The sequence below is a fragment of the Dipodomys ordii genome, unplaced genomic scaffold (genome assembly GCF_000151885.1).
Source record: "Dipodomys ordii isolate 6190 unplaced genomic scaffold, Dord_2.0 Scaffold83, whole genome shotgun sequence".
Lineage (NCBI taxonomy): Eukaryota > Metazoa > Chordata > Mammalia > Rodentia > Heteromyidae > Dipodomys > Dipodomys ordii.
The window spans coordinates 782,255-804,417 of record NW_012267299.1 but is presented as its reverse complement, the minus strand read 5'-3'; the positions used below and the strand labels follow the sequence as shown (position 1 = coordinate 804,417).

The 22,163-nt window shown below is 39.2% G+C and overlaps 1 protein-coding gene and 1 pseudogene across 1 annotated transcript; one reads left to right on the top strand and one right to left on the bottom strand.

Annotated features, from left to right (window-relative positions):
• The first annotated feature begins 12,273 nt into the window (after nucleotides 1-12,273).
• Nucleotides 12,274-12,593, top strand: LOC105992402 (60S ribosomal protein L39-like). Its single transcript, XM_013025255.1, has one exon. The coding sequence runs from the start codon at nucleotides 12,297-12,299 to the stop codon at nucleotides 12,450-12,452; it is 156 nt and encodes a 51-aa protein (XP_012880709.1). The 5' UTR covers nucleotides 12,274-12,296; the 3' UTR covers nucleotides 12,453-12,593.
• A 6,168-nt stretch (nucleotides 12,594-18,761) lies between these two features.
• On the bottom strand, nucleotides 18,762-19,829 carry LOC105992401 (annotated as a pseudogene).
• Between the last annotated feature and the right edge of the window lie 2,334 nt (nucleotides 19,830-22,163).

Here is a 22,163-nt window from a genome sequence, read left to right as displayed (position 1 = left end):
ATAGGGGTAGAAAAGAGCAAGAATCCACACACAAAGGCCAACAGGAACCTGCTTCAGATATTATAAAAAGAAAATCTCCATGAGGTAGCTGTTCATGTTGGCCAGAATTTGTAAAACAGCAGAAATAAGCTACCACAGGAAAAATAAGAGAAAGAAAATTAAAGCAAAGCCTTTTTTTAAAATGTTTATAAACTTGATCAATATGTAAAAGTTAACATTATTATGCTTTGAAAAGTGAAAATTCATTGCCAAACTAATTCCAAAACTATCAGTTTATATTTAAACATGTCTAGAAACCTAGGCATTAAATACTTGCAAAATTTGTGTGAACGGCTATATCTCATTCGCAAAGTGATCCATTGAAAATGTGAAACAGGCAAATAAGCATGCATCTCCTCTAGCAATTCCACTCTTGGTGATCTACCCCATAGAGGTGAGAGTATAACAGTCTACAAAGACATTACAGACACAGATATCTGGGAATAATTGTTCGTAGCTGCCAAGAACCAAAGATCAACAGGAAAGTAGTTTGATCCAGACCCATTCATTAAAAACAAATAAAATTTAGAGCTATGCCTGGTGACTTGAAGGAGGTCTAAAATGTGGCTGAGTTGGGAAACATGCAGAAAACCACATATTTTTCTCCACATTCTTATTAGCACATATCAATCATATAATGTTGGGGGTTTCATTGTATTTCCATATTAGCCCTGTCTAGTACTGTAGCTAACCTCCCTCACACCACCAACTCTTTTTTTCTCTTATTTGCTACTTTTAAATATTTCACTGTGACATTTTCACATATGCAGACATCCCAGATTTTTTTAACTCTTCTATCATAGTTTTGTCAGTATACATCTGTATGATTAGATAAATACTGTGAAAATGTAATAAGTCAATGATTCTCAAGCTTTAGCACCCATCAGAATCCTTGAAGGCCTTCAAACAAATTGCTGAACCCCACTATGGAGATGCTATAGATGTACTTCTAGAACACAGCATACTTCTGGAATGTTCACAGGCTACGCTGATGCCCTTGAGAACCACGTAGCAGATGATTCCTTTCAGTATAAGTTACTAAAAGACTCACCTGGGAGGACAAAAAGGGGAGAACTGCTCATGTGCACTTGCACAAACAAATCATTGAAAGGAACTGACCAAAATACCAATGGAAGTTCTTTCAGAAGTAGAGTTTTAATTAACCTTTAGTTTATTCTAGACAATGCTGCTATCATTATATTATGTATAATGAACAAGGGTCATTTGAATTGGCATTTAAAACCATTTTAGGGTAGTTGTGGAGGTAGGAAGGAAGGGATGGTAGGGGAAAAACAAAGGAGGAGGCAACAATGCTTAATAGGAAATGTACTAATTATCTTGCTCATGTAACTGTAACCCCTCTGCACAGCATTTTTACAATATAAAAAAAAATTTAAACTATTTTATTGGGAAAAACATTGAAACCAACAATTTCTCAAGGAAGAACTTTTATGTTTTATTCATATTCAAAATATAAATATAAAATGAAAATTCTTAGGTAGGTAAATAAAGTATTGTTTTACAACACTCTTTGACTCATAAAAATTTAGAAAAAATGAAATGTAAAAAGCAATGAACAAACATCAACTTTTGAAAACATACACTTAAGCTATACAACTTGTGTGTGGGACAGAAGGGTAAAACTGGGAGAGAGCAAGGAAAGGGGTGGCATTGTCCAAAAAGAAATGTACTCATTACCTGATATAAGTAACTGTAACCCCTTTATCACCTTTGTAATAACAACTTACAAATTAAAATTTTTTAAAACTGTATAATTAAACCAGGTGCCAGAAAACCAACAGCTCAGACCACCTGCCCTGATTCTTATGTACCTTTTTCAGGCTTTCACTACAAAGATGGAGAACCTCTCAACTACATCTTTGCTAGCTTAAAATACACCTCCTAGTGCCAGTTGGCCAAACAATGTGAAAATTAAGCTTCAACCTCTGCTATTTTTTTTCTGTGGGGAACAAACAGCTCAGTCTTGCATAGAGCTGCTCCTTCATGGCCCTTCAAGCACAGAGGCAGGAAGCTGCCAGAGGCTGCAAATTGGATTTGCAATGTTCATATCCCAGGCTCTACAAATCAACATTATAAACGCTCAGCTGCCAGTCTAGCCAACCCTGCTTCTCTTCTGATCTTATTATAGTCTATGTTTTCCTTCCTGCAATGGCAACACAGGGAGCTGCTGAGCTTTGCTGCCTATTAAAAAATTTGAGTCTGTTGCTGTGTTCAGAATCATCCCTGCATCCCCAGAATCTCCTTCCTAAAGTAAGCAGACAGAAATGAGACTTAAAAGAAAATCTAGAGCAAAAGAGACAGAACCAGCAACTACATCTCCTTCTGAAACAGATTTCTGGAAAGACAAAAATAATTTAAGTTTTGCTTTATGTTTACAAGAAAAAAAAGATTATTAAAGTGTGAGCATAAAAAAACAATGTGAAAAGCACTGCAAATCGGTTAAAAACTATAGGAACTAAAAACTGTGTTGGCAAATACAAAAATGGAAAAGTAGACACAACCAGACATAACAAAATAGAAAACAAAAATAAAAATCATGCCTCCCGAATTCAACCTGCATGCCCCAAAAAGATAAAACAGTCCAGCCCTTGTATATTAGTTATTCTTCAGAGAAAATAATATAAGACACAAAAGAAAATAATTTTTTAAAAATTTTCTTCATAGATCCAAGCAAGATACTGGACATTAAAAAAAAAAGTACTTCCACAGATTAGATATAAAGTTATTTGTACTCTCTAGAAAGGGAACTATATAGTGACCCAAAGATAGAAACAAATGGGCATTTTAACTGTAAGAATATTACAAGAATTCAGTCAAAAGAGATTATAGGCAAATAAATAAAAATACAGCCATGCACCGTGCCTGTAATCCTAGTTACTCCTAGCTGGAATTGGGGGATCAAAGTTCAAAGTCAGCCTGGGCAGGAAAATCCCTGAGTCTTATTTCTAATTAACCATCAAAAAAAACCAGAAGTGGAGCTATGGTGCCAATCAGCCTTAAGTGAAAAAACTAAGAGACAAGATCCAGGGCCTAACCCTAAGATATATATTCAAATGTTTTTTTTTCTTTCATGTGATTGTTTCTAACTCATTTATAAGATTATTTCTTTGTTGCTTTGTATGTCCTTCCCCCACAGTATAACCATTGCTTTCACTGTATTTGATGTCGGTATAATTTGTGGAGGGGAAGGGGAAAAACAAGTCGTTTAAATAAGGATACAGGTGGACCCGTTGCAACAATGAGAAGTACAAGTTGTCATGTCCAAAACGAACTTTACAACTTTGGTGGGGGGGGGGGAGAATTGGGTGGGGGCCGGGGGTGGATGGGAAGGGATGGGAAGGGGAAACAAAGGAGGAGACTACATTATCTTGCCCATGTAATTGTACTCATTATATTGCCCATGTAATTGTAACCCCTCTGTACAGTATTTTCACAATAAAAAAAAAAAAAAGATCCAGGGCCTCAGTTCATAGACTTTGCTGCCCAGGCAGGCTTTGAATCTTAATCCTCAGATCTTAGTCTCCTGAGTAGCTAGAATTATAGGTGTGAGCTATCAGTGCCCAGCTGTAATGCAGTTCCATGTTTGTACTAATACACTAATAATTCATTTGGTGGGATGTGGTTTAAGACTAGTTTTCATTATAACTTACCCCTGCTGACTTGTAACTGGATGAGGACAAATGGCCAGGTGGCCTTAAGCCAATTAGCAATCATTCTGACATAAAATGTTAAGGGAAGACAGCAGGATACAGCCCACATACATAAAATGAGTAAGTTAGGTTGAATATATTTAATGTATTTCATCTAACTTAGGATAACACCAATTAAAATATGCCTTTTAATATTCCATGAAGAAAAATGCCAAGTATGACAGAATGCTAAATTACTTAGAATTTTATATTTATCAAATGAGCTCTTCTAAATTAATTTATACATAGAATGTATCATGTTGCTCTTTCCACGCCTATCTATACACACATCAACTTGGCCTTTTAATGCCAAGCAAATCACAGGGAAATCATTTTGGAAGCAATTAATCAGGTATTATAAACAAGGAACATAAATTAAACCTGATAGGAAACCAATGTAATCCCAGGCACAAACCCACATGTCATGAATCAATGTTACATCTCAGTTTCAGAAATAAAATAAGAAAAAGAATTCACACTTTAAACTAGACATTCCCATCTTAATATAATAATTATATGGGGTGAGATTATGATACTTTCCTAACAGTTTTCCATACTTTTCATTTTATTCTAATCAGGATTTTTTACTAAATAGAAAAATATATTGTATAAAATATTGTGGCCTACTTAAGTATTTCGTCTACTTAGCCAATGTGTACCAGCCCTGATCTAGTCCTAATCTAGCAGGTTTGTTTACAAAACAGCTACACCAGCCATATGACAGTGTTGTGTATCCTGATTATACTCAGGGATTTGTCTGGGTTTTTCTGTTGTTGTTTGGTTGGTTTTTTTGGTAGGTGACGGGCTTGAACTCTGGACCTGAGCACTGTCCCTCAGCTCTTCGGCTCAAGGCTAGCACTCCACCCCTTTAGCCACAGCGCCACTTCTGGTTTTCTGGTGGTTTGTTGGAGGTAAGATTTTCATGGTTTTTCCTGCCTGGTCTGGCTTTGAACTGTGATCCTCAGATCTCAGCCTCCTGAGTAGCTAGGATTATAGGTGTGAGCCACCAGCACCTGGCAATTTGTCTGTTTTGAGGAAGAAGAGCTGTGTGGAACAAGTTTAGCTATAGAAAAGACAGGCAGGCACACGTGCGCGCGCACACACACACACACACACACACACACAGAGGCACAAACACACAGCAAAACTTTAAAGTATTTTAGAGTTTAGCCTGGGGCTAGTCTTTTTTATCTTTAATTATGACTGGGCCCACAGTACATTTTATAAGCTGTAAATCACAATTAAGAGAGAGTAATATAGATCCGTGGGTAGCCCAGAGGCAGCTTTTTAAAGTTTTATTCTTAAATCCATTTATTTTATTAGCCTTTCTTCCTCCAGAGAATAGTGGTCTGAATGGTGCTTGTGGAAGGAAAGAAGAAACGTGGGGGGAGGAAGGAAGGCTGGGTGCGCAGGCTGGCTGAGGAGAGATGTGTAGGAGGTAGATGAGTGTATTTTCATCAGGAAAGACTTCTGACTAAATGTGGTCTCTAATCCCCTGATACTTTGTGCTAATCACAGTTCTACATATACCCAAACCATTGGCTCAAAGCCTCCCAACACAGCTCCTTTCCAAGGAGAAGGAACTTTGATTCTCTGCCATTGTGTGGATGGAGAGACATCTCTGGTGTAGCAGTAACAAACACCCCCTTTACCCCAGAGGGACATGGTTACTTGAAATCTCATGGCTTGTCCCTGTTCCCAACCTGTGATTTCCTCTGTACAGGTCCTGGCACTTTGATCTTCCGATATTTATTTCATGCTTTTGGCCAACACCAAGGTCACCAAATATCCACACACACACCCTGAAATATCTATTTTTTGCCTATTATCCAAGGTATTATTGGAAAATGTGTTCAAAAATCAACCACAGAACTAAACTGAGTGATTCTGTATCCAGAAATTATACAGTTAAAAAATTACTCAGGAAAATATAATTAACACCCAGACTTAGAAGACAGGAGCTTTTTAAAAGACTCCAGACAAACATTTGAACCAGAGTGTTGTTTAAAAAAAAAAAAACAAGTAAAACATTTCTCCCCCACTCCAGTCACCCAGTTAAGAAAGAGCCACTTGGGCCTGTAGCCCAGTGCTTCAGGACTTACATAAAGAGGCACTTCGCTGCAACTCAACTCCATGGCTTCTGCATCTGCAACACAAACAATAAATGAAGAGTGGTTATTGCAGGAGGCCCCTTTCTCCAGACAGCAGAGCTCTAACCCACTTCTCAGTCACCAACATCATAGAGGGACAAGTAGATGCCTCAGGAAAACTCCATTTTTTATAGAGAACATAAAGGTATCTTAACAAACTTTACTATCAGGTTTAATTGTCACAACCTTTTCCACTGTGTATGTTTTACACCATGCGTTGTTATATTAGTTGGGTTTATAGGCAAATACGTCAAGATTCATGCTAACTTTATATTTTCTTACCTAATAAGAGGCACATGACAACATTTTGAAGATCTACTGCTAAAAAATACTTACTCCCTGTGGGGCAATGGGGACTCTTACCCACACATCTACCTTTACTTAGTAGACACTGTGGACTCTGCCCTCTCCAGAAGAGCTGCATGGCTAACCTGTGCTGTGCCTTTACATCACCTTTAATAACCAAACAAGTTCATATCCATCAGGCCAATTACAGCTATCTTTTCTTCCACTTTTCTCTGTATAAATGTCATGCTCTGTCATTTTATTTCCCAAGGCTTGGCTTCACCACCTGAAATTTCTAAATGTTTCACACTGGCGTGCTTTTAAAATCCATACTACATTTTCCAAAGATGTTTCTTCAGAAAATAACTACAACCTATTTCCACAGTGGTAGATCCAAGGGAGTGATGTGTGCCTTAGCACACAGCTACAATTTTTAAATTTATCTCCAAAATGGGAAGGGCATCTTACCAAAAGAATATCAAGATATAAAAGTCTTAATAGCTCACATTGACATTACAATGATGATACAATATCCTATTTGTATTGTTAGTTAACTCTAAAGAAAAGTATTAGACTCAGGTACAGTGTCTCACACCTATAATCCTAGTTACTCAGGAGGCTGAAATCTAGAAGATTTTGGTTCAAGATCAGCCCTACTAGAAACATTCACTAGATTCCATCTCCAATTAACCAGAACAAAACATGGCTAGAGGCATGGCTCAAATTGTAGGGTGCCAGATAAGCAAGTAAGCGGAGAAAGAATGAGGTCCTGAGTTCATACCCCAGTACTTTAATAATAAAATTCTGCACTTCTCACATTTATATATCTAAATGAAATATCCAAACACAAATTGAATATAAAACACATGACCTTAATTTTGTCTTTGAACATGATAATAATTACTCTTATATACCTTTTATAAAACCACTAATGGGCAACACTCAAATAAAACATATCACCATTAGGTAGTAATAACTACAGTTGAAAAGTTCTATGCTCAGTACTCTATAAACATCATCTCCAGTGACCTCCACAGACTCTCTATAGGAAGGAAGCCCTTGTTTCATGAATATTCATTGTTAAATCACTGAAATTACAAGGCCACACAAGCAGCAGAGGCTAACTAAATGTGAAAATAGTCAAAAATAAATAACTGACTACACAAGGGCCATATGAACAACACCCTCCCATTCATCTTTCATCCCTTTCAATCACTTAATGTCAGTATCTTTTCTATAGCTATTTCATGTTTGCAGACAAATGAGTTGTTTTGTAGTTTATTTGTTTAGGTATTGTGATAAGAAACTTGTGTGAATAATATGTCATTTTAAATATACATTTATTTTTTTAAAAGTAGTACCTAAAGTTATTCATAAAGTTGAGGAAAGAGTTTCTAGAGAACTAGTTCAATTATATATGAAAGAATTGATCAATGAGAATATGGCAGAAACCCATTAACAAGTGAAAAAGAAAAATCAACACAAGACAGAGCTTCAGAAACAACAGTTTCAATATTAAGGGAATAAGAGCATCACCGCCTCCATGGGAAAAATGGAAGACCTTGAGAATTAGTCTAATAAAAATGACTCATATTCATACTTTGAAGATCAAATGTGGCAACATAGTTATTAGGGTTTGCAATGAATCAATATTGTCAGAAAAGCTCATAATCTTCCTCCTCAATTACTCTTTCTCTCTCACACACACAATCTCCTTTATGTTCATTGTTAGAAATAGCACAAAGGTGAAAATTGCAACCTGCATCAGATAACATAGTTAGCAAACAGTAGAGATGGTATCCAAACACAGCTATGTTATTAGTCTGGATAGGAAAGAATAGTGCACTAAGAGAAATAAGACTGCAACATGTAGGAAATGAGAAAGGAGAGAGCATTTTGGAAATAAGCCTTATGGAAACAGCCCAGATCCCCTACAACAGATAAGTGAATCAAGAAAATGTGGTTCATTATTATGCAATAAAATTTGTATTTATCCATTAGAAAGAATAGTGTTATTTGCAGGGAAATGGATCGACCTAGGAAAAACTGTGTGGAGTAAATCTGGCTCAGAAAGATAAAGGCACAGGTTTTTTCTCATACGTGGAAACTGGATCTAAAATATAAACATCCATGGTAACATATACATGGCTCTCTGTGTATACACACAACACACTGACTAAAGGATGGTATGTTTAGGGGAAAAGCCCAAAGGTAATGCCTCTGAGTAACTAATTTACTGTTTATCTACTACCAGGAAGTGGAAACATTTTTGGGGAGGGAGGACGAAGAGGGAACACATGAATGGAGGGAGGAAGGTTGAAAATGCAGTCATTATATTGAGTGTATATTTTGTAAAAACTGAACTGAGAGATAGCAAAGGAAGGGGTGACACGGTCCAAAAAGAAAGACACTTGTTACCTGACTTATGGAACTGTAACCTCTCTGTACATCACCTCTATAATAACAATTTAAAAAACTGAATTGTGCAACTTGAAGGTAAGGATGAGAGGGGAGGTAATAGGGGAGAAGGATGGAAGTGGTGATATTGATCAAGAAGTACTGTACTCATAACCTGACTTATGGGATTATAATCTCTTTGTACAACTACTTAACAATAAAAAAAGAAATCTAATAAGGAGGAAATTAAACAAGCCTAACACTGAATAGGAACCGGTGTCAGATGAAAGTATCTATCTGAGTTATTCAAGTCCAAGCAGTTTTAAGTAGGAAGGTGAATTATTTGGCAAAATCAACGGGAGGCATCAAGAATAGAAATTAAACAAGTCAGTAACTATTCAATAAGACCTCATTTATTCAAACTGATGTGGGTGGAGGGGGTGAGAAGGAAAGCCAGACTGTCTGAAACAGTGCAGTCTAAATTAGAGGATGTTTATAAAGTACACAGAGCAGTATGAATTGGCTGCTAACAAAATGTTCTCCCAAGCTGTCACACTCGCTTGTATTCCTCAGGATATATTTGCACATAGATAAAGTGATTAAGGTCTTAAAAAGCTCTTTCCAACTCTCTTGAACATCTCCTCTACAATTTTACTCATGAGTCTCCCTAGTACACTGTTTATAATCAATGCACAGCTCAATTAGCACTGAAGCATCTTGGGCAGGATAAATACCTATCAAAGCATCCGGTTCCTCCATGGTAATGAGATCTTTACAGCCCTTCCTTCATGTCCTAAGTCAACTAACTGTTGTGTACAATGTGCAAAGCACTATCCCTCAGAAGGGATATTAAAACATGAAGCTGGGTGTAGTGGCTCAAGACTACAATCCTAGCTACATGGAAGGCAGAGTTCAAGGGATCACAGTTCAAGATTAACCTAGGCTAAAAGAAGTTTTAAAGACTCCATCTCAACTAATAACTAAGCATAGTGGTACACACTCATTATTCCAGCTATGATAGAAACACAATGGGTAGGTACCAGGGCATAAGCCTAATCATCCCCAGCAACAAAACCAACACCAACATAAAATGAGACCCTACCTCAAAAATAACCAAAGAGATAGAGCATTGGTTTATCAAGCATGAAGCTCTCAGTTTAATTTTTAATACTGCGGGGTGGGGTAGGGGACCCACTACTCTTATTGTTGAGGAACTTTGGAATAACAGCTACATTCATGAGATACTAGTGGATGGATGTCAAAATCAAACCATTGGCCTGGCAAAAGGTGACAGTGTGGGGTAAGCATGACAAGACAAGAGGTCTTAATGAAGACCAGCATGAATGCAGACACGGGGTTGGAGAGGCTGAAGCTAGAGGGAACAAACAGCACTCATCTTCAACCTTCTAAGTCATTCATAATCTATTTTTAAAATATACACTGTCTATGACAAAAGAGAAGAGGCCCCTGGGAGAAGAGTCCTTTGCCAGAGACCAAACAATAGCTTCCTTGAGTACACATGACATTCAATGTAAATTTAACACTGCACTTTTCTTGATTTTCCCTTTAATGAAGGCCCAACTCATACTGACAGTTCTGTGCTTGGACAGCTAATGATTCTATCAAATTTATTAAGCTCCAGATTCTTTATCAGCAGCTCATCTCTGTTCTTGTTTTCCATTGATTTTTTTAAAATTTTATTGTAAAGATGATGTACAGAGGGGTTACAGTTACATGAGTAAGGCAATAAGTACATTTCTTTTCAGACAATGTTATCCCCTCCCTTATTTTCTTCCACTTCACCCGCAAGTTGTAAAGCTGATTTCCAACATAAGGTCCAGTGAATACTGCTGTTGCATTGGTTGACAATTTGTCCCACTGTTTCTGTGATTCCCCTTCCCTTCCCCAAATCAAATAAACTTATATACAAGACAAAGGATACAGAAACCCAAAACAGTGACAACGGGGAATAAACAAAGTGGAAAAAAGAAAGAAAAAAGAAATAACTGAAAAAAAAACTTTTGCTTCCATTTCTTGAAGTTCATTTCAATAAGCATCATTTTATATGGTCATATGCACATTCCTATTGAACCATTTTGATTCTCTGCTAATAAATAATATCCTATACATCTTTATAAAAGTAAAGCAAGAAAAATAATAAATTACACAAGAAGTTCCTGCTACTAAATTTGAACTGTCAGGGATCAATTTCCAAAGTCCATCTACTTGCTTGCATCTACTTGCTGATGCCTAAAAGCCTGAGTTCAAAATAAGAAGAGATTATTTCTTGTGCTATAGCTGTTCACACTACAAAACTTGAAGTAGCAATCTGGCAATGCCTTCTGGAGATGCCAAGGAATATATTATTCTGAAGAAGGCACTTGAGTCGGGTCCTAGATAACACCCAGATAAGAAGCTTGCTCTTATTTTGTAATCTTTTTTTTTTTTTTTGTCAGTCGTGGGACCTGAACTCTGGGCCTGGGCATTGTCCCTCAGCTCTTCAGCTGAAAGCTAGCACTCTATCACTTGAGCCTCAGCCCCACTTCCATTTTTTTCTGCTTATGTGGTGCTGAGGAATCAAACCCAGGGCCTCATGCATGCAAGGCAAGCACTCTACCACTAAGCCACCTTCCTAGCCCCCTTATTTTGTAATCTATGTGCTTTTTCCTTTCATGGTTTGGTAAGGGGATGGCAACCCTCCCTGGAATCTTATCAGGGACTGCTGGAAATGCATACAACATTAATTAAGCCCTGAGTTATAGTGCATAAGCCATGGATGAACTTTATAGACTCAGTCCACTAACTCCATAAAATTAGATGTAAAATTTTGTGTGTATGTGCATTTTAGAGTTGAGTTGAGTTTGCATCAGATTGTCAAAGGATCATTAGAGTTAAAAAAATCATTTTAAAGAATATAAATACCAAACATTGTTTTCTCTGTGACCTCATGTGAGAAGAATACAATAACATGGTATAAGACATGAAAAATACTTGCAAACTACAGACCTGACAAAATAACTCTCAACAACCCAGTTAGAAAATGGGATAGCCAAACACACATGGTTCATACCTGTAATGTTAGCTATTGAGTAGACTGAGATCTGAGGATTGTGATTCAAAACTAGCAGAGACAGGAAAGTCTGTGAGACCTTTATCTCCAATTAACTACCAAAAAATGTGATGGAGTAGGCTGTGGCTCAAGTGGTAGAGTGATGGTCTTAAGCAAAAATGTTCAAGGGCAGTGCCCAGACCCTGAGTTCAGGCCCTAGAATGGGCATATAAAAGAAAAACGAAAAATAAATGCTCAAGTCAGTGAACAGTTGAGGTACCAGGCATGGTTTCCAAATGAAGTCTAAGCTGAACCTTAAAGAATATGAGTTCATTGCTACTCAGAAAACATTGGGAAATGGGGATAGCAGCTTTTGTAGTTCTCCTAATGGCTTATGGGGTGATGGAAGAGAAGGGGGAGTTATTACTGGTATTCAACACCTAGGAACTAAATATGTTTAAGAGTCCTACAGTGCCACACATCAATGCTGCATTAATTGTGCCACCCCCGTATCAAATTGCCAGAATTTATGCAACCTTTTCGATTTCCACCAGTGGCTGTTTTTCTTTTTTCTTCCTGCATTTTCCAGTGATGTCACTGCTTAAAACATTTTTAGAGAGCTTCTGTTCGCCATGGTGGTTACTGTGCCTTCCAGGGCTTCCCATCATGTCTTCTCACAAGACTTTCACAATCAAGCGGTTTCTGGCCAAGAAACAAAAGCAAAATCGTCCCATTCCCCAGTGGATTCGGATGAAAACTGGTAACAAAATCAGGTACAACTCCAAGAGAAGACACTGGAGAAGAACCAAGCTGGGTCTGTAAGGAATTGCTTCAGATGCCCACGTATTTATGCCCTACCATGAACCAATCAAGCTGAAACGTCAATCCTGCCTGGACTGACAGTTGGGCATTTTTTAAATTGATTTTTCTTTGGTTATTTTAATAATGGGCACAGTAATAAACATGTAATAAACATTACATTTGAATCATCAAAAAAAACATTTTTAGAATTACTTTTGCAGCTTGTCGCATTTTTATTTTGTCTAGTTAGCAAAGCTTGTTTAAGAATAAATTTTAGTATTTTTTACTATCTAAAGAAATTTGGAAGTAGGCACTAGTGGGTCAACACTTAGATTCTTACTTAGCAGTTCTGGAAGCTGTGATCTGAGGATCATGGTTCAAAATCAACCTGAGCAGACAAATCCAGAAACTCAACAAAAAGCAACACCAGCATACAAAACATTTTGATCCATCCATCTTGGGGGGTGGGGGGAGGCGTGGAAGTGAGCACAGTAGGCAGGGAATGTCATTTATGGGCAAAAACATGGGATTGCTATAAATCATGAAACTGGTTTTCTTCTGTGAAGTCATGGGCTTATTCTAACTGTTTGAGACACAAGAGAAAGATGGTTCTTCTGGTTAGAATTCCCTTGAGTAGCAAGTGTGAAGCCACAGAAGGAGTTACAGGGGGGCAGTAACTTACTTATAAGTTGTACTTCCACAAGACTAACCAAAAAACTGTTGAACAGGTTGCAGAGAAAACAAAATTGCTGAAGAGATAACAGTTGGGTCACATGGAAATTTCTCTGGCTATTTGGAGGTGTTTCTACCCCGAATCTTCAAAAGTTACCAAATCTAATCACTCAGGGGAGACAGCTACCCCTCCCCAAGTCTTTTATCAGTACTTAGGCAGCAAGCTGTGGTTGTGTTCTACAGCTCTCCCACCCTCCTATCCTCACCCAGGAGTCATACAGTCCTCATAGGAATGGGAAATCATTACTGCCTTCCACCAATAAAAACAGAAATGCTTAAAGTAGAATAGCTAATTACTGTGCCCAATTCCAGACCAAGTGAAATGAACCCCAAGATAGGGACACAAGTGGTTTTTTTCTTTCTTGTTATTGTTTTTAACACATTTATTATGTACTATGTGATTTTTTTTTGTTTCTTTTGTATGTTCTTCCCCCTCTGTATAACTCCTGTTTTCACTGTATTTGATTCCGGTGCCCTGTATCTTGTATATACATTTTTCTAATTTGGGGAGGGGAAGGGAAATAACAAAATGCTTAAATAAGGATACAGGTTAACCCATTGTAACAATGATATGTACAAGACACTATGTTGAAAATGAACTTTACTTGGGCGGGGGAGAGTTGGGAGGTAAGGGATGGTGATGGTGGTAGGACAAAAGCAAAGGAGGAGGTAACAATGCTCAATAGGAAATGCACTCATTACCTTACTCATGTAACCATAACCGCTCTATACAGCATCTTTACAATAAAAAAATATTTAAAAAATGGACTTTAGAATAATGCTTTAACATTTGGAAATATGACCTTTAAAATAGCAAAGATGAAAAGAACTGAAATTTAGCCTACCAAACATTTTAGCATTTTTATTAGCTTATGTTAGTTATACAAGGGGAATTTCATTGTTATATTTCCAGACATTTATAATAGTACATTCCAATCAATCTCACCCAATTTCTAAATTAATTTAGAAACTATCAGTTACTGATTACTGCTTATATATTTTGCACTAGGTAATAAACAATGTATAAAAAGTCTCTTCAAGTACCTTTCAACATATTTGAAAAGGATATGCACATTTATAAATAGGTTTAAAAACAAAAACAAAAAAAACAAACATAAACACCCATTTGCTCTACAAACATTTCCTGAGTGTCTATCAGTACTTGATAATAAGGATGCAAAGATCAAGACTGTCCTAGAAGAACTGCCAGCCCAGTGAGAGAGGGGAAACTACTGAAGCTACAGCATATGAGTATGGTTCTGTGAGGACAGGCAGGCAGAAATGCCCAAATCTAGCCAGGTGTCCGTGACTCAGCCTGTCATCCTAGGTACTCAGGAGGCAGAGATCTGAGGATCACAGTAGGAAGCCATTCCCGGCACGAAAGCCCCTGAGACTGCATTCCCAATTAACCACCGAAACGCCACAAATGGAGTTGTGATTCAAATGGTAGAATGCTAGCTTAAAAGTTTAAGGACCGTGCCCAGGCCCTGAGTTCAAGCCCCAAGAATGGGCACAAAATAAGAAAAAGAAAAAAAAAGAAATGCCCAAGTCAGTGAACAGTTGAAGTACCAAGCATGGCTGGCTTCCAAATGAAACAAACCTAAGCTGAGCCTTAAGGCATGTAGTAAGTTTATTACTACTCAGAAAAGATTAGGAAATAGGGATAGCAGCTTTTGTAGTTCTCCTAATGGTTGGTGGGGTGATGGAAGAGAAGGGGGGAAAATGTAGTTACCACTGGCATTCAACATCCGAGAACGAAGGATGTTAAAAGTCCTACAAGGCCAGATAAATACTGCATGAATTGACCCACTCCAGTACCAACAATTGAGAAATTTCTGTTGAGAAATCAAAGTAGATGAAAGATTTGCCAAGTAGAGCCTGTAATGGGTGAATGGTTGATGAGGCAGAAGAAAAAGAAGTGTAAAATAAAGATGCGACCTCTAGACCTAAGAAACCAATGTACAGGTGGGGATGGAAAACAAGAATGAAAACTTGTCCCATATATGATAATATGTCATACTTCCTATGTCATAGGAAGGCCAAAGATAAATTCAGGAGACATTTACAAGGCAAAATGGACAAGATTCAGTGCTGAGCTAGATATAGTGGAGAATATAAGGACCAGAGGAATGTCTGGTCTCTTGGATGAGAAACTGGATGAGACATAGCACCAACCTGGATGCTGAATAGAAAAACCAGCCAAGAGCACTGGAGAACAAAAAAGATAAATGTCTGACTATCAAATTGCTTCATTGGTAAAACAATCCAAAAACTACAATCAGGTTCATGGGGTCTACACAAATGTGACTATACAAAGAGTTGATTTTTAAAAATTAAAAAAAACAACTATGACTTTTCTATTAAGTATTATATGCTACAATAGTTACAAAGGAATCAACTTCAGATTGTTTATTTTTTAAAAATTATCTTAAATAGTACAAAGAGCATGAAGAAATATAATGTCAAAAAGAATTATAATGTCTTGCCCTTGAGAAGTTTCCAAACAAATATAAACATAGGCATAGTTAGCAAAAATCTTAAGCTATTTCTCACATTCTAGCAAAGTAACAATAGTCAACACAAACTATATCCTGATGTAATCCCTAGGAAAGTAGTAAACAAATTCTTTGTTTTAAAAATGTATCTACCAGGTAAGATTCCTATTTTACAGTATAACAACACACTCAATATATATTGAAATTCCCTTTAAATAAAACATAAAGGCAGTATTAGTATTGACATCTGAAAAATATTGCAGAAAATGTAAATTGTGCAACTGTATAAATTCCATTGAGATTAATAGTTTTATTACATGATATGTAAGTTGTTCATTGATATTTCAAATCAAGAGACACCAAAGAAAGACAATCTTAACTTGGACAACCAGGTGCCTGTGCTCCAAATATTCAATGCCAGCTGAGAAACAGGTAGAAGAATTTGGAACTTTGATTCTTCATAGTATTAACTTCATACTAAGTCCTCAGAAAAGCCTAATGTTCCTTTCTCAAGTCATTTTCGGTGTCTCTCAAACGTCAATGTACTTCCAAAGGCAAAACTGGGAGCTATTATGATCCACCATTAGAAAAGGACTAGGAGTGTTGGGATGGAGCTCATGGTAGCACATTTGCCTACTACAAAACATTGGCTTTATAGACCTTTCATCAACTGGTCATAAATTAACCACTGGAGCTTTCTTTTGAACTGCACATCTATATCAAACCCTCCCCAATCCCACCATGAGCCACCTCTCCCTCCATGATCTAGGTCCCATTTGTTCCTAATAGCTGGGAAACTTTATGCCCTCTGTACTCTCTTCTCAGATATATTCAGATTCTCCCTTCTTGGGAGTTCCCTTTCTTCTGGCATTGTGGTCAGCACTGAAACTTCTAAGAATAAGCCAAGGTCTAGAAAGCCAAGGTCTCCTGAAAGAGGCACACAAACAGCTCATGACATGTAAAGAATATAAAAGAAAAGCACTGCTTATTAGCAGAAAACACAAGTAAGATGCTAATTCTGCCATCAATAAACAGGTTAAACTTGTAGGATAAAAGCACTGAAGTATTTAGTGGATTTCCTTTCTGTTCTGTTATGGTTATAACCTCAGAACCCAGCAGGAGGCTAGGGGTTCACACCTGTAATTGTAACCACTTGGAAGACTGAAAATGAGAGGATCACAGTTTAAGCCCAGCCTGGGGCAGAAAAGTTTGCAAGACTTTTCTTAACCTATAGCTGGGTGCAATAGCATGTGTTTGTCGTCATAAAATAAATGGGAAGCTGTGATTGGAAGGATTTTGGTGCCAAACCACCCTGGATAGAAAAGTCTTTAAGAGGGCTGGGAAGGTGGCTCAGTGGTAGAGTGCTTGCCTTGCATGCATGAGGCCCTGGGTTCGATTCCTCAGCACCACATAAGCAAAAAGAAAAAAGTGGGAAGTGGCGCTGTGGTTCAAATGGTAGAGCACTAGCCTTGAGCTGAAGAGCTGAGGGACAGTGCCTAGGCCCAGAGTTCAGGCCCCACAACCAACCAAAAAAAAAAAAGAAAGAAAGAAAAGAAAAGAAGTCTTCAAGACTTCATCCCAATGAAAAAAGATGCACACTGGGGGTCAATCTGTGACCCCCACAACTAAGGGGGAATCCTAAAGTCAGTATGTGGATCAAGGTTCTGGCATATGTCTGGATGAAAAGTAAGACTCTACTCTAAAAATAACCAGCAAAAAGCAGGGCTGAGGCCAGGCACTGGTAGCTTATGCCTGTAATTCAAGCTACTCAGGAGGCTGAGAGCTGAGGATCAAGGTCAAAGCCAGCCTAGGCAAGAAAGTTCGAGACTCTTATCTCCAATTAATTACCAGAAAATCAGAATGGTGGGTGCTGTGGCTTATAGGAGTAGAGTTCTACCCTTGAGCAAAACAGCTCAGGGACAGCACCCAGACCCTCAGTTCAAGCCCCACGGCTGACAAAAACAAAAAAGGGCTGAAGGTGTGGCTTGGCGGTAAAGCACCAGCCTAGCAAGCATAAGCCTTTAAGTCTGGAGGTCCTAGTAATACCAAACAACAACAACAACAAAAACGATCTCAGAAACCCTACTGCTCAAATGTTAACAGAGTATGGTTAAGAATTATTTTAAGGCTGGTCATACCTATAATCCTAGCTACATGAGAAGAGTAAATAGGCACTTTATGGACCAAGTTAGGCTCAAGAGGTAGAAGAAAAGCCTAACAAGTGGGAAGCCTTGAGTTCAATCTCAGTACTACAGAAGAGGGTTACTTTAAATGAATAGTTGAACTTTTCCTGGAAAGGAGAGTTCTCCGAGAAAGCCATCAATATTCATTTGAAAGTACAATGACACACTATTAAGAATCTTTGTCCTAGAGAGTTTTGCTTTGTCTTTTAACCCACAAGATTTGCTTTTTCTTCTTCCAAACAAGATGCTTTATTTAGATCACCAAAAACAACAATTTATAGAAAAAGGATTGCAATATTACACAACAAAGTAAAACTGTAAGGTCTAAAACAAGATAGGGAATGCTATCCTTAGATCACCAAAAATTATGTTTCACAAAGAGGGAATCGTTCCAAGTAAAGATAAAGCATACTTCCTTAGCTATGAATATCAATTCCCTCTAAAATACTTTTGAGACTACTTGGGCTTTCTAAGCACAAACTAAAATTGGTTTGCCAGAGTTCTGCTAATCCTCATCACACAAATAAAAAGTTTGCAAAAAAACATTTTGTTTAATGCTAACAGGTAATTAACAGTGTGGTTCTCACTAACAACCAATATCTACCAAACCAAGCTCACCTAGCTACACTTTAACAGCTCACTATAAACACAACTGTTCTTTTCTTGCCACTACAGATGGCCTATGCAGCACAAAGAGTTATATTGGAGTTCAGGTACCCAGGAAGTAATTCTTAACAGCAAAAACTTAACAGTATGTGAGCAAGTCAAATAACCAAGCCCAAGCCTGCCTCTGCCACAGCCCCACAGGTGGGACCATGTTTGCCCTCTCCTGAAGGAAGGATCACCATTAGTTGTTCACCTGGAAGCCAGAGCACAAAACCAGAAAGAACAGCTGTTCTTACAGAACTATCAAAACTTTACTATACTGCCTTGGGATTTTTGGTGCTGTGGTGCACCTCACACGCAGCGACATAAGCCGATTCTGGGAATAAGTCGTCACGATACTCCGCTAAAAATCTCAGAAAGAGATCCAAGTGCTTCAGTAAAGCCTTCAGATTCTTCTCTGCAAGGGACATCTTTCCAAGTATTTCTGGCAGTTTTACAAACAACCTCAGCAAATGTTGTGCTCCATAAATGTAAGAGGGTGGAGGTGGCTGGTCAACTGGGGGGTAATTGTCTGGCACAAGCTTCCACGAGAGGACCTTGTTTATTTCGGTGGTTCTTGTTCCTTCAAGACCAGCCAACAGGGCAATCCCTTCCATACTAGGAGTCGGAGGAACCGGAGCAGATGACCCGCTGTGCACAGGTATCTTCTTCTCCAAGTGCAGGAACAATCTGGGCATTCCGGGGGACGGGTCCTGCTGGCGGCGCTTCAGCTGAGGCGACGCGCTGTTCTGGGATCGCCCATCCAAACTGGTGGTGTGGCGCGTGGAACGCCTCAGAGGCCGTGAGGACGACGACTCGGCCTCGGCTCGGCGCCTCTTGGGGGTGGCCGACTCACTGCCGGTCGGCTGACTCTCCGTGGACTGTGGCGGGAAGGGATTCAGCAAAGGCGGGCTGGGAGAGGGTTCCCCCGGGCAATGAGTATTTGTACCACTCTCTTTAATGGGAAGGAAGAAATCAGACGAAGTCGTCCTTCGATACTGGGCTTGTTCGTAGGGGTAGAGCAAAACCAACGGGAGCATGGCATCGAAGGTTATCCTCAATCCGTCCACCATCTCTTTACAAAGGTCAATGTTCTTTTCCACGGGGATGTGGGACGCCCCGTCGAGGGCCGGCCCCACGGCGTGATAGTGGCGAGGCCGATCGCTGGTGGCAGAGGCAATGTTGATAGCAAAATGCTTCACGTAAGATTCCAAGATGGTGAGGACGTTGGTGTGGCAGGGAAGGCGGACCAACCGCTTCCTGCGGTTGACGCAGTAGCAGTCGTCCTCCAGCTGCTTCTTCAGCACCTCGGGGATGTCCAGCGCCACGGTCCGGTCTTCCATCGTCTTGGGGACACCCGGCTCCCGTCTGGGCTTCAGGGCCACTTTCTCTACTTACTTCTGCGCCCGGAGGAACTGCTTATTGGATTTTCATCATGTTCCTCTTCCTCGTCTCGAGCGGCCCTGATCCAGGCCCAGTCAGCACCGGGGGGGCCCGCAGGAAGGCCGCTTCCCGCTTCCGGGGCTTCCGAGCAGGCCAGCTTCCGCTTTCCTGGGCCTAGTTACGCTCTGGTTCATGACTTCCACCCGTACTGCAATCGCAGCAACCCATCGATCCCGGCTTCTGTGTCAGCTAGGAAAACGCACCTGGTATTCTGGGATCTTTCCTTTTCGTCTTCCCCAGCAGAAATAGGCCCAAATGCCAGAGAGCGAACTACGGCACTGCCGGCCGCTGCCTCTAACCACCCCCTGCCTGGCTTTACAACAGCGCATGCGCTAGGTGATGCAGCCGGAAGCGGAAGTCAAGGTTGGCTTGTAACGCCCACAGAGGGCCCGAGGCGGTCTTGACCCTTGACCCATGAGTGGCAGAGTTAGAACAGAAACTTCCACGTAAGGCCCAAGAGTTACAGCTCTAATCAAAACACAGAAGCAACTGAGAAACTATGGCCACTGGCTAATGGAAGAGACTAGATCCATTTTCTGTCCTGGTTTATGTTCTGAGTCTTTAGTATGGAGAGAAGTATTTCCTGAATGCTTTAACTAAGAAACATACAAAACGGACCTCTTCTGGGACTCCGTTTGAGGTGAACACAGAATTAAAAGACTCATACAGTTTCCATCCCGCTGAACATAGGCACCGAATTCAAAACCGTAAAACACTTGACGAAACGCTCTATCACCAAAAAATAGAGGGAGGGAAGGGGAGGAGTTAAGCGACAGAATCCTGGCACTCGTGGGATTTCATTTTAGTAATAACATGATGCATGATCACAAAAATATAAGAGTTGTGTGTGGTAGTACATACCTCTAATCCCAGAACCCAGGAAGAAGAGGCAGGAAGATTGTGAATTGAACATCAGTACTGGCTACACTGCTAAATTCCAAAGGCCTATTAAGTAGCCACCAGTAGCAAGTCTATCCCACCTCTAATCCATCCTGGATGTTGATGCCAGGTTAAAATCTTCAATACTCAAAGTCACTAAAACGCTTCTGATCAACATTAGTCCTCAGGCTAGGTACTGGAGACTCACACCTGTAATCCTAGCTACTCAAGAGGCTGAGTTCTGAGAGTATCTAGGTTCAAAGCCAGGTGGGGCAGAAAAGTCCATGAAACTCTTATCTCCAAATTAACCACCAAAAAGCCAGAAGCAGAACTGTGGATCAAATGGTGAGTGTTAGCCTTGAGAAAGAAAAAGAAAAGACCTCAGTCTCTGAAACCTTTCATATCAAACACAAGTACTTCACTACACATCTAAAGCTTTCCTCAGTGTTGTTTTCTTTGCACATAAACCATTGGTCAATGGTTTGCCATACTTAATCAAGATTCTCCATGTGTCTAGCATTTAGGCTCTCCTAATTCCATCTAGTCTCAATCCAATCATTTCTATGCATTTCTTGCTGACTACTCCAACTCTGTTGTATGTGACCAAGAGTTTGAATCCTGACTCAATCCTCCAATGGTGTATGATTTGAAACTCCCTCACTTGTTCACAGATGAGATCCGGTGGCCAAAAAAAACCAAAGTAGTACTGATACTCAGCAGGTACTCAATAAATTCCATTGGCTCTCCACACTACATCTTCCCAATGACCTCTCTGATACCTTTTATTTATCCTGTAATCTAATCAGAAATTACATCAGCACTGTTCACTAAATATTTCTTATGTTTATCTCTTCAGCTAAATTATTCCTCTAGCATCCTCTGCTATGCTCCATTCCTATCAAAATTTAATTAGGAAACTAATAATGATGATCATATTCTTTGATTAGAACTAGAAGACATGAGTGACTTATGAAAACACTGATATTCATTCAATAATATTTGGGCATCTGTTAGACACCAGGACACTCTGTGCTAGACATTATATATTTGAATAAGAAAAACAAAAATCCAGAGGGGGGGAGTGTAGTTGTGGAGGTGGAAGGGAAGGGAGGGTAGGAGAAAAACAAAGGAAGAGGCAACAATGCTTGATAAGAAATGTGCTCATTACCTTGCTCATGTAACTGTAACCCCTCTGTACAGTATTTTCACAATAAAAAAAACTTATTTAAAAAAAGAAAATGTGGTGCATTTATATACAACGGAATTCTATGCTTCCATCAGAAAGAATGACATTGCCCCATTTGTTAGGAAATGGAAAGACTTGGAAAAAATTATATTAAGTGAAGTAAGCCAGG